At 43.3% G+C, this 21,593-nt stretch overlaps 1 protein-coding gene and 1 long non-coding RNA gene across 4 annotated transcripts in view; one reads left to right on the top strand and one right to left on the bottom strand.

The window, feature by feature from the left end:
* LOC121073986 overlaps positions 1 to 21,593 on the top strand; it is a 110,230-nt gene that overhangs the window by 72,250 nt on the left and 16,387 nt on the right. The gene's annotated exons all lie outside the window — the stretch shown is intronic.
* PARVB (parvin beta) overlaps positions 1 to 21,593 on the bottom strand; it is a 71,018-nt gene that overhangs the window by 38,523 nt on the left and 10,902 nt on the right. For 2 of the 3 annotated variants that reach the window (XR_005822035.1, XM_040565548.1), the window contains exons 2-3: positions 5,112 to 5,201; positions 2,381 to 2,451 (exon numbers count right to left, since the gene is read on the bottom strand). Coding sequence is in view for 2 of the 3 variants with exons in the window: in XM_040565548.1 (XP_040421482.1) it covers positions 2,381 to 2,451; positions 5,112 to 5,201 (161 nt within the window). In the remaining variant the exon portion in view is untranslated. Of the gene's footprint in view, positions 1 to 2,380; positions 2,452 to 5,111; positions 5,202 to 14,912; positions 15,089 to 21,593 lie in introns of those variants that run through there. The other variant, XM_040565561.1, reaches the window with a different exon arrangement.

Consider the following 21,593-nt stretch of genomic DNA (forward strand, 5'->3'; position numbering starts at 1 on the left):
GAGAGGTATGCAAATGTTCTGCAATTACCTAAATTACATAATTTTTCAAGTAGGCACTCTGCAGGACACATCTCTCTCCTTGGAGGATGGTCCCAAGGAAACAATGTGAAGTTACATGCTGTTCCCTGCACCAGCTGCTGCAGTTTAATTGGTAATAAGTTACCCTCACTTCATGCAAGTGCAAACTGATGTACTGAACCAGAGCCTAGTTCTGCAATGCACTTCAGGCACTCAAGACACAATCTCTAGTCCTGCTCTAAGTCTGATTTTCATTCCTCCTGAAGGTTTTCAGCCTTTCAAAAAGAAAAATATAACCTTGCTAGACTGTGACTTCCAAGAAAGACTCACCACCTTATATTAAATTCAAAAGCAAAATTTCCAATTTAAAAACAATTATGATTTCACTATCAAGTCTCCTGCATCACAGAGTGCATTTGGTTTCTTCACTGCAGCAACTCTGGTTCAACTGAATTATTCATGGTAATATTACTGCTCCACTAGCAAAGAAACCACAGTGTACTTTGAAAGAGTGGTGCAAGACCACTATACATTTTGAAAGAATTAATGGATCTGGGTATTAACAAAGAAAGAATGTGCAAATTCACCTAATTTAAAAACACACTGTATTCCAGGTGAATTAGAATAAAAAAGAAATTTGAACACAGCTCCTTGCTAAACCCTATTTGATGTGGTTTTGTAATCCTAAACATGTTATTGCACTGTTAATAAAAGATCATTGGGCTTGTTTTAAAGATGTACCAGGTGAACAGTTTGCTGAGGCATTCTGCGAAGCATATGCTTGCAGACAGAGGACATGACAGTATCCTGAAAGGAATGTGCCACAGCTCACTCCCCTACCTGGCTGGAGTGGGTAAACACTAGCCAAAGTTTTCAGACCCACCTAGCCACAGCTGAACTACTATTTCTAAAACATACATATATATATAATTTTAATTATTTTTAAAAAAATAAAGAGGAAGTGTACTGGGAATTATGACATAAGCACAAACACTTTTGGGGAAGAAATCATATCTGTTCAGAATTGCCAGCACTTCTGTTTCTGCTCAAGCTTTCACTATGTTAATTTCAACAACCTACCAGATAGAAACAGTTCTCCAAAATAGCAGTCCTTCAAGATCAAACCCTCCATCATAGCTGGCAGAAACTACAAGCACTGCCAGGAGAGAGGAAGCCGAACCTCATGTCAGCACAGCTGGGGACACATCACCAGCACCTTGGGCAAGTGTCTCCAGCAACAATACAGACTCAGGATGCTGTGGCCCTTGCCTAAGACTACAAGTAAACTAGGGACTTTCTACCTCCCTGCCACATAAAACACAGATACAGTGATAACCAAGGAAAAAGAATAATGAGAGGCAGAACCACACAAAACAAAACAAGTCACTTTGCAGTGCTGTTGCTCAGAATGTAAAGTAGATACATAGTAGATAATTCTCTGCTCCAAGAAGCCACTGAAAAAAACATAACTGAAGTTCTAGAAGAGAGTAGGCTCTTTTTCACAAATGTTGAGTTATCCATTGTTAAAGTAAGAACAGTAGGAATTGCACAAAAGATAATTAGAACAAATTCATGTTTAATAATTTTTGAGAAACTGAATTATCAAATTGTGAGTTAGCAAGTTCTCATGAAATTGAAAATCATTGTTTCACTGAATGCCTTATTCTTCACATACACAATGGGCAGAAAGTAGACATTATTAGCTAAGGTGTCCATCAGTTCACTCACCTGTTGGTCTCCATCCACGCTCTGGAGATCAGTATGCTATTCAGTATGAAAGCTGAAAAATTCTAACGGCTTTAACTAATAATATATGGGAGCATCCTTCTTTACCCTTTTTCTGCCTTTTTTCTTAAAAAAAAAAAAACAAAAAACAACAACAACAACAACAACAGAGTATAAGGGAAGAAGAACCTCATTTCCAACCTTCCTATAACACCATAGGTCTCCCTGGTGTACCCTACCATGCGCGTGCTCATTTTGGTCCTACTCTTTCCTTCCCAGAAATCTCTCTACAGCTTTCCAAGGCTCCTTTCATGTCTTTGTAGAGAGAAAGAACCTATGTTTATGTGCAATGACTGCAGTAGATCAAAGCTAAGCATTGATCCTCCCTTTAATAATCACAAGGATGTAAATGGATAGCGGAGATTTTTCCATGGGCGCTCTGACATTCAGGCTTTCTTGTTTCTCTCATTGTTGCTTTTAGCCTTACCAACAGCATCCTTGTTTGTCTCTTCAGTTTTCACAGATATACTTCAGTAATGAGTTGTTCCTCCTCAACTGTATCCATGGTAACCAGCTTGTAAATGACTCTAGCTCAGTATTTAAAGATCTGAAAAAAGACCAAGTACTGACATCCTACCTTGATCAGTTCTTTGAACTTGGGGTCTTCTTTGGAGTTAGGATCAATCATAGTGCGCTCCTCATTCTCCTCTGTCCGAGTGAAATGGGAAACAAGTTAGATCAAATATACATTGCTGAAATACTGCAACAATTACTATTCATGAAGTGACCTGTCAGCTGATTAAGAAATGACAGTGCCCAGTCATCACCCTGGCAAGCGAATATCTGATGATCAAAGTGTGAGGGATTTTTTTTAATAGTCATACAAAGATAATACAACTTCCTAAAATAAATTGTTTCCACTGACCTTCTCTAAACCAGATCCTGCCCTGTGTATGCAGAATACATCAGAAAAATCACCATCCTCTATACTGTCAGGCATACTAATACTAACAAACCAAAAAAAACAGCCAATTACTTTCCTCTCTCTCCTTAATTTGTATGTCATTTGTATTTGAAAATATCCTTCCCAAACTACACCACCTTGAAAAGTAAAGCAAGCTTATGGCACTACACTTAGTGCAGCTGCTGAGACCCAGGCTGACAGTTTGTGCTTCCCTAAAACTTGACACGTAGCAATGATCATACACATGTGGCCCTGGGTGCAGGAACTGCTTAATCTCTGGTTAACCCAGAAAATGAAAATTACCCCAATTTACATCAGTTCTGCTTATGTGTGCCGGAAGGACATAAAATACATCTCTCAGGTATATAGTCTTCTATTTCTTCTGTTACTGTGGGATGGAAAGACGTGGGAAATGCTCTCCAACGGCCAACCACCCAACCATAAGAGGTAGGAATGTAAAGATTAACTTTTAGAATGGATGATTTCATACTAAAATATGGGTAGAAAAATCAGCTTTAAATCTGTAAAGCTAACAACCAAACAGCCTTTGGCAGAATTATCTTCCCAATAGCATGTGTGAATATGTGCATCACATTTGTGTTTATATGCTCTTGTAGATATGTATATCAGTATTTAAGAAACAGTTGGAGCAAGTCTTGTATTTTAAATTCTGTTGCTTGCTTTCAAGTAGTAGACCTCTCTCCCTGCACCCTTCATTTTAGCTCCTTTAGTAGTCAAGTGACAGCTGTGGTCAAGGTCAGATTTATTCAAGTGGAGAGCAAACCTTGGCTACTACACAACAGGAACACAAGAACAGGTGGCAGTGTCACAACCGAATGAGGAGATCCACATGCCTTCAGCTAAAGTAATAATTTATAGACCCTGTAGATTTATCTTTAGCTGAGTCTAGAGAGACAATATGAAATCCTGTATTCCATTTGATTTCCCAATTCCTTCCAATATGACAAGGGAGGGTCTTGGGTATGACCACAGATTGGGCCATTGCTACTTTGCATAGAGGAATTCTAAAATCTGACAATGACCAATCTACCATGACTTGCTAATACAGTGCTAGACCTCACTGCTCTCAGATGGGAAACATGACCCTCGCAAATCAGCTACAAGGCAAACTATACTATCCTACTGGGTTACCTTAGGCTTTTCCCAGATGTTTAGGTTTGGTATTTTGCAGTGCCCTTAATATTAATAAAAAACAAGACCCTTTTATCTGAACACTCTTGACAAATTTCCACAAATCTAGGAAGAAACATGATTTCTTCAGCTGTTCTTTTTTTTTTTTTTCCTGCCCTGTTCCTTTACTTCCTCATTACCCCCTGGGATGAGCTAGGCACTCTAGCTGTAAGGAAGTGACACCCAGTACACATCCAAAAAGCTGCAAACTGAAATCTTGAACGAGACCCATAAGGGTACACAATTCATCACGAAGTTTTGCTTAAGGATCACCAGTGGTCATGGCTTTGCATGAGAGGTCTTCAAAACTGATTTTATTATTTGCCACCATGACAGCTTGCTTCAATTAATTCTGTAGATTAAGAAAGTTATGTCCAGGAAAGAAAAAAAATACATTTTTTCCAACAAGTTTTAAACACTTACTGCTTTTACATTATGTTGCTGCTCTTTGAGGGACTTGGCAGGGAGGGGAACTGGAAATTGAATACTTGCCTTCTTTCTATAAAGCATTCCTCGTTTTACATATTCCCATACTAATCATATTGTTTTCAACAACATAAATGTTGATCTGTTTATTATCAGGTCCCATTTTGCTGCAACATCACTTGCAAAGTGCCAGCAATAACCAAAGTCAGAACCTGGCATCCAGCTGTTAACGAAACTGTAGCACATACATTGAGTTGAGGCAGTTTAATGGTTCCATAGGAACCACAACACACACTTCTGCTACAGACTTTCTATGAGTTGATCCTTCAGTTTTGCATCTATATGTGGAAAGATACTACTTCCTTACCAAAGAAGGATGTCCATAAGGACAAATAAAGACTGAGATGCAACTAGACAATGGATTAATGACATTGAAGCAACTCTTAAGCAGACAAACTCAGCAGTATTTTCCATCTAATTCTTTGCAAATCCCAATTTTCTATGTTTTCAGAATGGCCACAGAAAAACTCAAAGTCCTCTGCCAATTCCTTGAGCAAGACAATTTTCTTCTACTCTTACTTTAAGTGTAGCTGCCTAGCTGGCATTGCTCTTTAAATTCCATTTTAGCATCTCTATTTTCTAGTCTATGTCTGACATACAATAGTTCTCAATTCTCTTGGTTTCAACGTAGCCATCTATATTCAACAGAAAAGCAATGGATATGGAGTCACAGTGGCAGCCTTCATTAATAATAGCATAGTTGAGTTCTGTAGCATGAATACTATACCTAAGAAAGTATCTTCTGGATGCATGTCCACAGTGCTTGGGTTCATTGGAGCATTTATAGCATTTTTACCTTCTTCTTGCAGGTCACTCACTGAGGAAAAGGAAAAAACAGAAAGAAAGATTGTAATAAATGCAAAGTTTCTGGATATGTAGGGGTAGAACAGATAGTAAGAACAAACATCTGGTAGATCCATTTCAAAATGTGCCCAAAGTTTATGGAATGAAGAACTGCAGCTAGAGTAGAAAATAAAATTAACAGAACATCCTTCTATAGCTAATTAAACTGAGCCATCAGACTACCAGCTGAAAATATTTTGCAAGAAACTCAACTCTGTAGTAAAAACAACGTCAGAATGCTTGTTTCTCCAGAAGGGAGGCACGTAAGCTTTGTCTGCAGAATGGCCCAGATCTACAGCAGACAGCAAACTGTAAAACCAAACTCACTTTCTGATAGCACCACCATCACTCATTACCACCTTTTACAACTGCAGAGCACCAAGAACTATTTGCCACTGGCCTCATTAAAAGCCTCAGAGAATCCCAGGGAGACCTACCAAATGATGAAAACGTATTTAATTTTAGCATTGCCACTGGCTAAAGATAGATATTGCATGGTCTGGTGAACACAAATTTGGAATCTTTCAAGTTCCCAAACGTACAACTCAGTAACAGTTGGGCAAGTCAGTAGAGTACGCTGCATCAATGAAATGGATATTAAAATACTTCCCTACATGTTGCTACATGGGAGGAACTGAATTTGAGTAAAAAAATAAATAAATAATAATTGTTTAGTATTATAGAGCTCGACAGTAAGAAAATCAGTAACAGTACTAGAACACTTCTACACTCTCCACGGTCTATCTCCCCTTAAATTCAGATAACAACTACTTATTATAAGGCAACCTATTAAAATACATGCATCTGAAGCAGGAGATAAAAGGAGACTGCAATAACCCCGTCTATTCAGTCACAGATCTGTGTTAGCATGGACTAAAATCACATGTGGCGACATTGTTGTATTTCAGTCTCCTTTGGGAGAGGGGTCCAAGTCCCATATTCTTTCATGGGTAAAGCAAGGATTTCCAGACACATAATTGTAAGATCTGCAAGGGAAGCTTTGGGGGGGGGGGGCGAAGCAAAGGAGGACAATTAGCTAATACTCACAGTGTACTAATAAGCGCTTTTGTCAAGAATAGTCAGTATTCCCCTTTCCAGTTGGAAAATCAAATCACAGACTAATCATACGCATGCATTCTGCAAAGATTACAAAATCCTGCATAAGTACTCACTTTTTTCCAGCTCAATAGAAGTGGAAAAGATAGCAATCTTACTGTCCCAGAAAAGGACAGGAACAACAGCACACTGCAATCCCCACTCTTCCTCTCACAGATACTTGAAATGAAGGCGCTTAAGATGACTTACCACATCTCTTAACTGCAGTTCGAAGATATTAGCTAGCTCTGTTTCACAGCATGATATTGAGCATGACTAAAATCCTCAATTACGAAAAGCTGTTCCTATGCTCTGCAAGCTGCAAACACCAGTCTTGCATTTTGAGACCTTACAGCTTGCGAACTGTGCTGGAGAGGCCAGTCAGAGCTGAGGTGGCACAAACCACGGGGGCAGGGGGCCTGCCAGCCACCAGCACGGCTTCTTTCTGTATTGTACACCTTTTGCAAAGGGAAGGGAGCAGAACAGCATCTGCAGGCTGAGATTTAGCCTCCTGAATAAACGTCATTATTAGCAAAGCTTTAATTGTCCCTTTTCTGCATTCGTTCCTATTTTTGGAAAGCTCTCCAACCAAAGGTCAGGGAGCTAAGAGACCTCACACATCAGACCAAACAGCTTTCACAGCATGCCTCACCCTGCCCTGCTTGCACGTTGCCCAGCTAGAGCTTCTTCCCTCGAGCAGCTCCTGCACTGTGATGCCAACGGGAATACAGCCACAAGGAGGCATAAGGAAAGTTGTGTGGGAAATAGACATTACAGGGGAAGATTTTTAAAGTCCTCTTAGGACTATAAATGCCCAAGTTCCCCTTAAATTAAACTTCCTTATAGATGTAACTTCCTTTTCATTATTAAAGCACTTCTGTCATTCTGGGAATGCCAAGTGTTTGGTAAGGTCAGAGCATTAGTGTACCTAATGTTTTGCAAATGCAGAAGAGAGCTGCTGAGCTCCTCAGGGCAGTGAATGCATGGTATTGTCTTCAGTGTATGCTATATAAATAAAATACTGCATACATTTCAAGACAGACTAATTTTAAATGCAGCTAAACTGTTTTTATTCCCAAATGTTCAATTAAGATGATACATTTGCTCTTTTTTTTTTTAATATTGAAATGATCTCCACACTCTTCCTAACGCAAATACCTTGTTTCTGAGCAATTCACTAAACCAAAAGAAAACATCAATGTGGATGTGTGCCCTAAGCCCCCTCCCTCGTGTCCCTCATGACATGAAGAGCCACATAAAACCCTTATACTTGCCTTCAGATCCAGCAAGACTTGGCCAGAACAAGAGCAGAGCATCCTGCCCTACTGCTAACAGCAAACAAAGCTGCTTCGGTAGAAAGCCTCCCAAGGCCTGCTGCCCAGAAAGCCCTAGCCACAGAGAGCCCATATGCCACGACCTAAGCTTAGGAAGAGGTTCTTGCTGGAAACATGATCTGTCATACCTCCTTTTTTGCGCTGTTTACACAGGAGCCCTGCCATTTCAGCCCCCCAGCACCCGGAGGTCCATCACACACATCCGCACACGAATCACGTGGGCAGTCTTCATGCTGAAGGGGCAGCAGCAACTGGATGAGGGGCTGACACCTTGATGCCGCCAGCCCCAGGTTAATTTGGGCAGGGTGACACTGACACGGGAGGAGGCGCTCAGATGGCCTCCCAGCTGTCAGGCTGGGGCAGGAGCCGTGGAGAAGGGAGTGAGCAGAGCACTGCTGCCAGCCAGGATCCTCCCTATCCCCGTCACTTCTGCAGATGGCCACGTTCCTGGCTTGGCCTGCTTCTGCCTGCCTCAGGGCAAGGACAGAGACAAGTCCTTCCAAGACGGCATTTTGTGAGGATAGTGAAAGCCCCCTTCATCCTCTGGCCAAAGCATGGCTGGGTTCCCCACCCTCACAGCCTGCCCCAAGGACATGTTGGTTCACACAGCAACAGTCAGCATGCAGAAAAGCAGTCACGCTCAGGAGTATAAATCTGCCCAGGTATTCTCAATACCTGTCAAACTCCAGAAGCTTTCCATAATGCGTTTGAAGAAATGCTAAGGACCTTTTCCCTGCTCACTGCCCCCAGTACTCACTTATCTCTGTTGAACAGACAAAGAAACAGGAGCAGTAAAAGGAAAGTGCCCGACATCATTGGGAGATAAAACAGAGAATCCAAATATAAGCACATGGAAACAGATAAAAAACAAACAAACAAACAAACAAAAACTTAGCCAGGATGGAGCAAGAGGTACATTTCTGAAAAGAACCTGAATGATGCTTTAATGCAACACACCAAAGAATGTCTTTCAGCCCATGCTTCACAAACCCAAATGATGTACTCCGAATGATTAGACTGATGGCAATATGCCTAGTTTGGCAAACACCAATTTCTCTAACTTTGTAACAGCCACAGTGGTTTAGCTGTAAGGCTTACACTGGACTCTTACAGGGAAGGAGCCATCCATGCAAAAGGGCATTTTACTGCGAGATCAGAGCTCAGCTTGCATACCAAGTTGCAGCCACGTTAAGTCCCACATGACGCATTGCTGCTCCTTGCCTGCTCTCTACCTGCCTGTTTGCAGGAATTCTTCTTTTCCTCTGCCCTTTCCTGCAAGAAACATTTTCCCCTGTTGTTCTGGAGCAATTCTTTGTATGCTCTCTAAATGAGATCTGAGTAAAACATCTTTCCATAACACCCAATAATTCCATTTCATAGGTCAGTCAGGAAACCTGCAGCAGGGGAAGACAGCAGAGGTACGCTGAGCACAGGCTGGGACAGTGATCACTTAGTCCAGACCGGTTCCAGCAGATGCATATCTGTTGCTCCGGGCTGGTTTGATCACGCCACCAGCAGAGGTCTCAGTGCCAGCACATCTCCTGCAAGCAGCCCCAGCACCCAGGGAGAGCTCTCCTGCCCACAGATGGACCACACCCCACCATGACCCACCACAAGACTCTGCTGAATGGTCACAGCCTTAATGTAACACTTGCAGACAGTCTAATGACTCTGCCGTGAACCTGCACAGGGCGGGCCAGGTGTAACCACAGGCACAAGAAGACAATGCCTTGGAAAGACCTCTGGCAGAAATAACTGCGATTTCTCCAAGACGTCTGTTACAGCCTGCCTCGCTTCTGGCTTGGGATCCCCTCTCTGAGCTGATCCTCAATTAGCAGGCAGTGCCAGTCCTCTGAACCACCTCAGGACCACGGCAGCCAGCTCTAGCAACATTCAAGTGCAAGGAGGGATGGGCGAGTGGCCAAGGTATTCAGCAACAGCCTCGATCATCTCCCTAAACCAGAAATTTAAATTCACACCTAAAAGGTCACTTCTTGACCAGTCCCCTGGAAAGCAGCAAGGGTTCCTGGAAGCTCTCCAATGTTTTAACAGGCTCCTGGCAGTATCGGCAATCAACATGGTTTAGTCACAGCGGAAGCTATTGTGGCCTTTCCAAAAAATTAATATTATGAGCAGATTGTAAACACACATGCTACACAGCATGACATCGTTAAGCCAGGTAGGCCACCTCAGTGCATGGAGTACAGGCAAACTGCACAGAACAGGAGCAATTAGCTGCAGAAACCTGGAAGCACCACCAAGGCTGTCGAGTATTTCTCACAAGTAGGGAAATAAATGACCTTTAAAGTCAGCAGGAGCACTGCAACAAGAAGTCCCTGCTTTCTCCTTTTTATAACAAAGAGCAAGCCGATGTCAACTTATTTGATCCTTTCTACTTTCACTCTTAATAATATTAGTATGATGTAAAAGAAAATCAAGTACATTGCGCAGCTCACCTCTTAAATCTTTACTATTCACTGCTTTGTTATTAAAAAGTTGACCACAAGCTTCTGCCTCTCACAAAAGCAAATGCTACTTAATTTTAGCTCTAGTTATTTCTGACTGCAGGGCTGAATATCACCCCACAGAAAGCAGCAGCTGCCATAGTGCTCATCATGGGACTGTGGATACGGTGCTTTCCTTCAAACTCAAGCAGTGTTGAGCTGGCTCCTCAGCACTGCCTGAACCACAACTTTTACATTACGTACTTTCATCTCATGATTAAACCCTAACTTTGGAAGCTATTAGACTGGTTTGTTACTGTTGGCTCTACTACTGATGACTTGTTCAAGTAACTTTGTCATCCTCTTTGGTACAAGCAACACACAATAAAGAAATGTACAACCAGAACTGCAGAGGAAGCTCTTTTCCTGCTCCCAAAGTCTTACTGCTCTTCACAGAGACAAAACCACGGCCAGCTGCACTTTCTCAACCAGCAGCTCAAATCCTGTGAGTTCAGATAATCACATGCAAACTGGGAAGTCAATGTCAAACTCCGTTTCTACCCGACTCAGGTCAGTGGCATGACCCCCATCTGTTTGCACCTCAGGTGAGAGGCAGACACCGGACGATTCCTCCTGAGGAAGCTGACCAGCCTCGCACAAAAGATCAAACATCTCCTGGAGCTGCCACTTCCCATGGGAGGTCTGAGACCAGAGGGCAATAGTGCCCTGGGGAGCGAGGGCCTGCAGCGCCTGCCTGCTCCTCCCCTTGCTCATTGCATACCATCACATGCAGCCACGCGCACAAAATTCTACCTGACACCTGAATGCCCTTCTTAAAAAGAAGTATTCAAAACTGTAAGCTTTCTAGGAATGCTTTAAAAAAAAAAAAAAAAGTTTTGCAAAAACTTTTCCATTTGCAAAAACATTTTCCAAGAAAAACTGTTGTACTGGCACCTGTCAAACCAGCCCCAAACATAGTGTGCGCTGACACACTTTAGACTGTCTCTTTTCTAGGAGCAAACTGCACACACAATTCACCAGTCTGCTGCTGCATTACTAATTGCTTAACATTTACAAAAGGCTCTGAGATCTTTTGGTGGAGAACGCAGGAGAAAGACAAAGCCTCCATTAATTACAATAGAGAATTAATAATCCCTGTGCAGTTCAAAGGCAAAGATTTGATCTCATTCACATAAAGACACTGTATCAAGGGACTGCACTCAAAACAGAACAGTAGTAAAGGAAATTATTTATATGCCTCAGCAAGCAAAGAAGGCACTCACAATGGCCAGGATCTGTCACTTAAAGAAATTTACAGCTAAAGACAGCTTTCAGAAAAGAGCTGTAGTAATCTTTCTGTTTTAGTTGCAAAGAGCAAGCCACACTTGCTTATATGGACATGTTAAACTTACAAAGATGAGTGGCCTATTTTGTGACTGACAGAACAAAGATCACCCCTGTATTTTTGTCAGTGGGAAAATACGTATCTAGAGTGGCAGCAGCACATGTAACATTTGATCTAGCCAGAAACTTTTATGAAAAACTGGGCCTTTGTGTTGCTTTGGAGGATGAAATATTGTTTTCAGTTTTTTACCGTCAAAATCCTTACCTATTGAATGGTGCTGTTTTTAATTGTGGTGAAAAAAAGAAAATTTGCATTTTCGACTGGTGACACCTATGCTGAGTCAAATAATATTAACACTGCTGCAGCTGTCCTGGGCAAGCCCTTCACATGTATGAGCTCTCTTCAAAAAAGGAAGGGTGTGCTAAAGCAGAAGGGGGAAATGGGGAGAGAAGAAATAGCCTGGGAGAAAAGAGACCAAAGCAGACTGCAGCAACCACGAGCAGCTTTCAACATCACCAGTGCTGGCAACTAAACACCAAACCAAACAAAATGAGAATCTGTTATTACTAAGTAGAAAGATTTTTAGCCATAATTGCACATCACACTTCAACACAGCAGGAAAGCGGAATCCTACAAAAAGCGAGCTGCTGCCTTCTGAACCAACTCTCTGCTTCAGCTCGCTGCCCTGCCTGGCTGAGTGGAAGCTCCTGCCCTTCTCCAGCCAGCACCTGTGCTGGTAACCTCCTCTTTGCCCATCCGCTGTGGGCAACAGAACAGAAAAAGCAGAACTGGCCACCACTGCTACTGCTGCTGAGGTATCTGAGAAGAGCCCCCCGCCCCACTGTTAATCTGGCTCTGATAACAACTTACAAAGCTGGAGCCAGACCACAGCTGCATGGGCACAAATCAGCAGGACTATGAGCCAAGGTGAGCCCGCAGCATCAGTACAGTGCTTGGGTCTTCAAAGCAGTCAAATCGATCCTCCCAAGCTTCACAGCTGCCACAGGACAAGGCCAGAGCTCATCTCATCTGTTTCAGTCCCCTTCTGCTCAGCTCATGCAACAGGTCTAACACCCACAGAGTAAGCACTTAACCAGGAATCCTCAGAAATCAGTTCTGCAAGGCAGAAAAGCAAGACGCAGACTTTGACAGAAGCATATAGAAAGCTGTGGAGCTAAACCTAAAAGTCTAAGTCAGGACTCTCCATTTTGTGGTAAGCCCCTGCTTCCTGTTTCCTGAATTACTGCCCTGAGCCATAGCTATGCAACTGTTTTATTTGGTAGGCATCCACGCTGTCAGCCAAGGGGTACTCCAGACTTCCCCTCCATCCCTAACTGCCACTCACCCCTTCCTCTTTGTCTGCGGAAGCCATGCCATGACCAAGTGTGGGGGCACAGCATGGCTGAAAACCAACCAGCTAAGACAGAAAAAAATAGTAATTTAATTTTCACTGTGCAGACGCACAAACACTAGTGCTGGCTGAGAAAAAAAAATATTGCAGAAGTAAGACTGTAGAAAGGAATGGTGTTTTAAAGTGTTTATAGAGTTACAGCTCCAGAGGTCGGGTTTTCAAGAATGGAAAAAGCCACCCAGTAGCACACTGAACAGATATGCCAACCTGGTCAGCTCTGCTTCACTCTTCCTGCATTGGCCATACAGCAGCAATCCCAGAGCTTTGAAAATAGCACAAGGTTTTAATACCTTTCTTTTTGCCAGATAGTAGTATATTTTCAAGGATAGTAGTGTATTTTCAAGTATATCTTCAAGCAGGTCATAGCAAACATTTCTGACATTTTGTCTTTCCTGCCCAAAATGAAACAATGCTCCCCTTCACGCAGCTGAGCAAGGAAAGGACAACAAACTGAATTTTAATTTGTAATATCTTTCAGTATTCTCAGGATGCATGTTGACTGCTACAATTCAATATTGTGATCACGTGCACTTCTGAAGTCTGGAACTAACGTTTGGCTAGGAGCAGATCTCCTTAAGTTAAACATCATCTATCCACTCATTACATGAGATTTCCTTCCCGTTTCCTGCCTCTTGCACTAGTTTTTGCACAGTCTTGCTAACAAATGGAAATATCTTTCCAGTAAAGAGAGGGTCTCAAGCCCTCAAGTGTGTATTTTATTTCTAAAGCACTTGCCTGGCTCACTTAAGCACTAACATAACATAAACCAAAACTAGACAGCTTCTACACTCCAGGACATAAACTGGATGTACCTTTGGCATTTGTATTGTGCTGAGATTGTAAAAAAATTGCTTTGATGCCCAGAGTTCTTCGACATGAAAAAGACAAGCTGCGTCCTCAAATATCACAGGTAGTAACTGCACCCTAAAAGTGGCTAGGGAAAGCTACACTCCCTTTGCACACAAAATCTACTTGAAAATGTAGAAAATGCACTTCTTCAGTCCCCCTAGTTAAAATTCCATCACAACGTACAGAAGGTCATTTCTTCCCAAGAAGCAATGGTGGAGGATTTTGTTCTCCCACACACACTGCACGAGCACCTCAACAACTTCCACCTGAAAGAAAGATGCAGAATCAAATCTGGCAGATGAGAATACAAGTAACGAAAAAGTCTGACAAGAAGAGGAAAGAACCAAAGGGGACTTCTGGCTTTAATATGCCCCCCACTAGAAAACCTGCAAGGTATTTTAAATTTCGTGCTATCAATTCTCCATGAAATGGTGTATTCCACTATTCAGCACTTAGTACTTCAAGGCTTCCGTGTACTCCTATAACCAAAGATAACAGGCACAAGCAGGCAGGAAAACACACATTCCGTCTAGAACTTGGTCTGAGATCCCTACCTAAGCAGACTGATTTCAATGAGCACCAAGCATCAAAAAGACTTCCTTAACCAAAACCAACTCGAAAAAAAACAGAATCAACTCATTACTTAAGGTATCCAAGTCTGATGGGTCCAGCCAAAGCCAATCAACAAGAGAGAGGCAGCAGCAGAGCTGAAAGCATTACTCTGGCATAGAGATGCCTAGTCCACTCATTCAGTTCTTGTTTTCTCTATCATGACAAAATCAGAGAGAAAACAGCACTGAAGTTTACCACCACCCACAGTCTTTTCTCTGATCCCCCATACATATCAAACCGTTCAAACTTTATGAAGCAGAACACTTGGTATCAAAAAAGTCACTACTACTGCACATGGTAATATGTTTTACACCTGAGCTCATTTCCATCCCTCCACTGCCTTCTTTCCACCTTCTCCTCACAATTTGAGGCTTCATTTGCAGGTACCTGAATGAAACCAATTCAGTCAACTAATGACCTGAGCAGTTTTACATGCTTCAGCTTACTGCTTTCCCCACATCCTTCACCCTACTTTCCAAAGGCATCAAAAGATTGACAACCACCAAAAGCAGTCCACTGTACAAACAACATTTGCTGTTGCCTTTTCTTCCGAACATGTCAAGAGCAGTAAAAAGGCAGTAAAAAGCAGACTCACTACTGAAGGCAGTGATGGCAGGTGAACACAAGAAGAAACAGAAAGGCAGTCTTCTCCAGCTGATGGTACAGAGCTCAACAAGCAGGCTTCTCACAAATGGAAAGGAGGATACACCTATGACTTGCAATTCAAAAAAAAAAGCATTTTTTTTGCTTGTGCAACATGATTCTACAGGAAGAGTAAGCTGAGATAAATGCAAACCACAAAAAGCGCATGTGCCTAATTGCTGGAGTTGCCCAAATGTCACCCAGAAAGATAAGGAAACCCCTGAAAAAAACTCATATATTTGCAACACAAATATTTAGGATTTTCTAGTGAATATTAGGTTTCAGTTCAAGAGAACACACAGGACCGACGGAGGGATATGCAGTACTTGAGACTTGAAACCTTATCCTAAACTACCAATACAAACTTTTCAGAGTATTGTATACTAAGGTTACTCTTGCCCATGTCTACCTTTTGTTTCCTGTCTACATCCAGGGCACCAAAGATGTGTACTGAAAAGGAACTGAAATATCTCACTAAACAAGCAGACTCTGCAAAATACAAGAAGTTTTCTCAGTGGTTTCCAGACCAGTCATATGTGGAAAATTATTTTACACATTGCTTACAGCACCAGGGGAGTCTGCAAAGACAAACACTTCAGTGATAAGAACTACAAACCTCAAAGTAAAAGAAAGTTTGCATCTCAGAGCCCAGTCTGGAGCTAGTCCATGAGGGAAAAGTATAGTGAAAATAATGTCTCCCATGGAAGTATTCAGATGCTTAACTCTGCCTGGGTTAAGTAAGAAATAGACACTACCATGTTCTAACCAAGTTGCTGAAGACCACACAGAAAGAGGAGCCCAGGCCTCTGACTGCTGTTCCAGTCCAGTCTCCCAAACACAGCCCATAAGGAATAACAAAACTAAATCATGAAACAACAGCCAGCCCAAGAATCACATCAAAACAAGTCCAAGGCACAAGATAATGTCACATTTTGCCAAGTATCAAAGGACCTGTAGCTATATTATCTGTTTATTTAAACAGCACACAAACATTTCACACAGTCTGCAGTTCTAGCTTTCTGTGGTCTCATTTAAAGAATTTGCACAGCCAGTATCAGGTCCTATGAGCTAGAAAACATGGTCTGCCAGTGGGGCCAAACATCCTAGAGACCTTCAAGTTCAGCTACTTGTCAGTCCTAAAAGAGCTTTATAACTACACAGCCTCTCTAACTCACCTTCACATAAAGAAGCAGCCAGAGCAGCAGTCCAGTAGAACCCATGCTTTCCTTCCCACTAAAGGGGTAGGCAGTGAAAAAGAAAAAAAAATGTAGTCTTACTAGTATGCTAGTGCAAAAAGTCAAAGGTCTCTGATGAGAAAACAGGTCCTTGCACACTCTTGTATTCACACGCTCAGAAATCACTGTGCCGCAGACTTTGCACCGTCATGCTGTTCAAGAAATGTACTTACTCCAGCCTTAGAAGGATCTAATTTCCCAGAGAGCCACATAAGTTCAAAGGGAAAAGTCAGGGTGGAAGGGACTTCAGGAGGTCTCAATCGGACCCTACTCCTCCAGGCAGAGTCATCTCTGAGGTCAAACTCAGTTGCTCAGAGCTTTATCCTGTCACATCTTAAAACCTCCAAGAACAGAGACTGCACAAACTCTCTGAGCATCCTGTCCCATTGCTTCATAGTCCCCATCATGACAAAGTTTCTCCCTTTATCCAGTCTGAACCTCACTTGCTGTAGTTTATTCCTGTTGGCTCTTTCCTCCACTATGAACAATTGTGAAGCACCTGGCTTCATCTTCTCAGTGATCTCCTCAGAGGTACTAGCAGACTGCTTACAGAAGATCTCCCTAAATCCCTTCTTTTCCCAAGCTGAACAAGCCCAGCTCTCTCAGCCTCTCCTCACAGGAGGAGTGCTCCAGCCGCCATCCATCCTGGTGGCTCACTGATGAATGTGCTCCAGTTTAGTCGTGTCTTCCTGGCACTGAGGAGCCCAAAATTGGACACAGTACATCAACTTTTGTAGACGACACCAAGTTGGGGGATAGTGTTGATCTGCCAGAGGGTAGGAAGGCCCTGCAGAGGGACCTGGACAGGTTGGATTGATGGGCAGAGGCCAATGGGATGAGGTTCAACATGGCTAAGTGCCGGGTCCTGCACTTTGGTCACAACAACCCCATGCAGCACTACAGGCTTGGGGCAGAGTGACTCGAAAGCTGTGCAAAGGAAAAGGATCTGGGGGTGTTAGTCGGTGCTTGCCTGAACATGAGCCGGCAGTGTGCTCAGGTGGCCAAGAAGGCCAACGGCATCCTGGCTTGTATCAGGAATCATGTAGCCAGCAGGACCAGGGAGGTGATTGTCCCCCTGTGCTGTGCTCTGGTGAGGCTGCACCTTGAGTACTATGTTCAGCTTTGTGTCCCTCACTACAAGAAAGACATCGAGGCCCTGGAGTGTGTCCAGAGAAGGTCGACAAAGCTGGTGAAGGGCCTGGAACACAAGTCCTATGAGGAACGGCTGAGGGAATTGGGGTTGTTTAGTCTGGAGAAGAGGAGGCTCAGAGGAGACCTTATTGCTCTCTACAACTACCTGAAAGGAAGGTGTGGGGAGCTGGGGGTCAGCCTCTTCTCACAGGTAACTAGTGGAATTATTAGTGAACTAGAGGGAATGGCCTCAAGTTGTGCCAGGGGAGGTTTAGGTTGGAAATTAGGAGACATTACTTTTCAGAAAGAGTAGTCAGGCATTGGAACGGGTTGCCTAGAGAGGTGGTGGCATCACCATCCCTGGGGTTGTTTAAGGAAAGGTTGGACCTGGTGCTTAGGGACATGGTTTAGTGGGTGACATTGGTAGTAGGGGGATGGTTGGACCAGATGATCTTGGAGGTCTTTTCCAACCTTAATGACTCTGTGATTCTGTGAACTGGAATCTAATGAGTGCTGCGTAGAGGGAGGTGACCACCCTGCTCAACCTACTGGCTGTGCTTCTGTTAATACAGCCTAGGAATCTTTGTTGCAATGGCACGCTGCTGGCCCGTGGTCATCTTGCTGCCCACCAAGGCCCCCAAGGCCTGTCAGCAGAGCTGCTCCCCAGGCAGGCACCTTTATGCCCATTCTCTTGCACAGCAATTGGTTGTTCTGCTTTTACTCTTCCAATATAACAGATATGAAATCTTTCACACTCCCAGTACCACTCTGTCTTGCTAGCTATGCTGTGACACAGCAAATTGGTCAGCCTCCCTGGGACAGCAATGCTCATCTCCTGTGCATTCAGCATAAAACTGGAATTCCTCAGCTCAGACAGTTTCAAAGGAGTTGCACTTTCATTCTCAGACAATCCTCTTACCAACCACTGGATCAACATCACCTTTGTTGAGCAAATAATGGAGACAAGCGAGGATGCTTCTGCCAGGATTCTGGCATGTGACACCATTAATGGGAAGAAAAGTCTCTCACTAAAAATTATAGTTACAGAAAAGAAACACATGCTCATTCCCCCTTGGTTAAAGAGCATATGGATTAAGGCTCTTTGCCAGGTCCTGAACTGTATCAGCAAATGTTGGTGCCTGTGAGCTGTCTGGTAATGTGTAAATGACAGGAATTAAGGAAACAGAAATATACAGTTGGAAAGAGAGTATAAAACAAACACCTTATATGTCAGAGTCATGGCTTGGTCAAACATCATTCCCTAGCCTTCTTACTGCTCATAATACTAATGTCAGCAGAGAACAACCGCCACAGGTAAATTTTTTACATTAAACAATACTAAGCTAAATGATACCTAGGATCCAAGGTGATGATTTAAACTTTGGCCCCTCACTACGTTAATACAACTACAGCTGCAGTACCGCAGCAAAAGTGGGCATTTTCAAGAGAGTGGTCTAATCTCAGCACAATCTTGTAAATGGTCAAGAGGGAAACTATTAATCTGAATCTGTGTGAGCAATAACACATTTTTCTATTTAACGACAGTGAAAAAGACACCACGCTCCATGTAGCCATCAGAATCACTCTCCTCATCCAGCTCTCACTGACTGTATATGCAACCACCTCAGCTGAAAAAAAAGAAAGTAGCAAGGCTACATGGCAGCTATAATAGAAAATATACTATTTCTTTGTTCAGTTTATTCCATTATGGTTAGTGTATATATACATAGCATAATCATATATTCTATGATTGTGGTTCAACTACTCAGAGAAAGAAGGACTAAAGAAGGAACTGGAATTCCAGGAGCCAGAACAGTTTGCTTATTTTACAACCAAACTGCAAGCTATATCTGATCACCAGACAGGTCTCAGGGATTATAAAAAAGCCTTTTAACTTGGAGAAACAATCACTGAGAGGCAAACCTGAATTCCCAAAGATCCTGTTGATTGCCACTGGCAAAGCCACAAGCAGAATGACGTTCTGCAGCCTCCCCTCTGACCCTAAAGGCTCTGGAGAGAAGTCCACAGCTGGTGTATGGAAACAAATTGCATGTCCAGCATTTATAATTAGAAGCTTCGTTGTGTGGATCTATGTTCCCCCACAAGGAAGTGACAGTGATTTAAGAGCCCAGAGCTCCAGGCCAGCACACTCTGCCAGGTGTGCATGTTCTCTCCACATCTGGTTTTCAGAGCAAGATTTAGATGGATTCAAACTACAAAACCCTAAAACCACATATATTAACCACAATACTTCTCCAGTTAAACTATATCTACATATATATATACACGCACCTACAACAGAAATTACGAATTTTGGCTTGCAGCTTTCTACTCAGCCAACGAAAGCGTCCAAATCGGGAAGCTGACACCTGAGTAGGCTGAATACACTTCACCCCAGAGCAATCACTTGGCCACTGACCTACAAGTTCTGCAATACAGAGGTTCCTGTTCCCACTTCCCCTCCACTCTCAGCCCGCTCCCGAAGACAAACCGGGGTCACCATCACCCACAAGAGACGTGCTGGTTTAGCTCCCCAGCCCACAGCCCTGCCTGCAATGGTGCAGTCAGTGTGCACTGTCACCAGGTGGCCTGTCCTGCAGCAGAGCTCCCAGGAAGCCAGCGCTCCTCCTGAGAGCGGCCCAGAAGGGCCCCTGGCAAGCAGCAGCACTACAGCACACATTGCACTTCCCTCCACCTCCTGTCCCTCAGCCAAGGCTGATAAGTGCTAACGTCACCTCTGGTCACTGCCTGAGGCAGGTACACCGCAGCCACAAGAGCAGCACGTAAAGCAAGGGCCATTCCCCGTATGTGCCATACACTGAGGGGAACACCTGCCACCGAGATGCACACTTTACAAGATACATTCAACAGCTCTGATGACTACATCAGTTGATTTTGCAGTGCCCTGAGGGTCAAACTAAGCTTCATCAGTGACAATGCGCATGTACAGCACATTTCACAGAGCAGACAGAGAATGTACAAGAGAGAGGATGAGCAACTACTGAAGCCACCACACCAAAGAGCTCAAGTGGAGGGCAGTGCAGAATAAGGCGTCTTTCAGTGGACACCATCACAGATGACCAGTACCATCAGTCACATCCAGGCACTGGCATGGGTTGACAGCAGGTCAGATCTTTCTCTGGAGCCATGTGGTTGACTTTTAAGTCACTGCCTTCTGCAGTAAAATACCCATTTGTTCAAGGAACATGGATGTTTGCTGTAATGAGCAGAGGTCAGCATAAGAAAAAGCCTTTGGGGAGACAAGCCTCCCCTTCCTTCCTTCTTGGTGGCCTTCAGGTCTCCAGAAATAACTGAATAGAGTTTGAGGGCTGGCCCTTGGCGTGCTGCTGCAGTGAAGACTTTGGCTCACTGGCATAAGAGCACAGAAAGGCTGAAAATGCTGGAAATGGAGCAAGACTACAGGGTTATAAGGAAAGTACAGAGCCTTCTGCATTACCAGCAGCAGCAAGGGCAATGACAAAACATATTATGCTACATGAAAGGTGGAAAATTCGCCCTCCTTATATGTTGGTGTCTTATGTCTGCATGTCAGTACTCTCTTACGTCCCCATTGAGACATTATGTCCCAGGAACCCTGACAGAAACCACACCTCAGAGGTACCTGTTGGCAGGCCAGGACTTCTAGTGGTGCCCAAGATATCTGAACACAATTTCCTTTGAAAACTAAGCCACTTCGTGAGCAGCTTTGAAGTACCAGCAACAACTGGTGCTTCTGCAGCTACAAACTTGAGTCTCCTCAGCTCTGTTGATGACACCTGTACACATAAGGAACACACAAAAATTTCTCATCTCAGTTGAACAGCAAAGCTGTAACTGTTGAAACACCAATTCCTGTAAACAGAAGACTCTGCCTTACGCTGGCCTCACTGCAGACCACATAACCTTGGATCCCTTAGCAACAAGTTGTTCTGTCATGCTTCTGCAATTGAAAGAGCTTGCCAGATAATCTCCCAAATCTTCTAACATCAAGGTGTGATCCAAAGCCCATGCACTGCACTGAAAAACTCCACCAGCTTCATCTGGTTTTTGGATTTGCTGACCTGTAGCAGTTCTTAAAGTACACAAAAAGACATTTAGCACTGTTATATCTAAGAATAGTAAGTCTTCTGGACTATTGCCAGCATGTAAATCAGTAGGATGCATTTGTATTTATACAGAGCTCTAAAGTATCACAACTCTTAAAACCAAGCACTTAAGACAGTATGATGCCATGCACTGCAGCACACAGCCTAATCTCCCCACACAGA

Source organism: Cygnus olor, chromosome 1, assembly GCF_009769625.2.
Source record: "Cygnus olor isolate bCygOlo1 chromosome 1, bCygOlo1.pri.v2, whole genome shotgun sequence".
Classification (NCBI taxonomy): Eukaryota; Metazoa; Chordata; class Aves; order Anseriformes; family Anatidae; genus Cygnus; species Cygnus olor.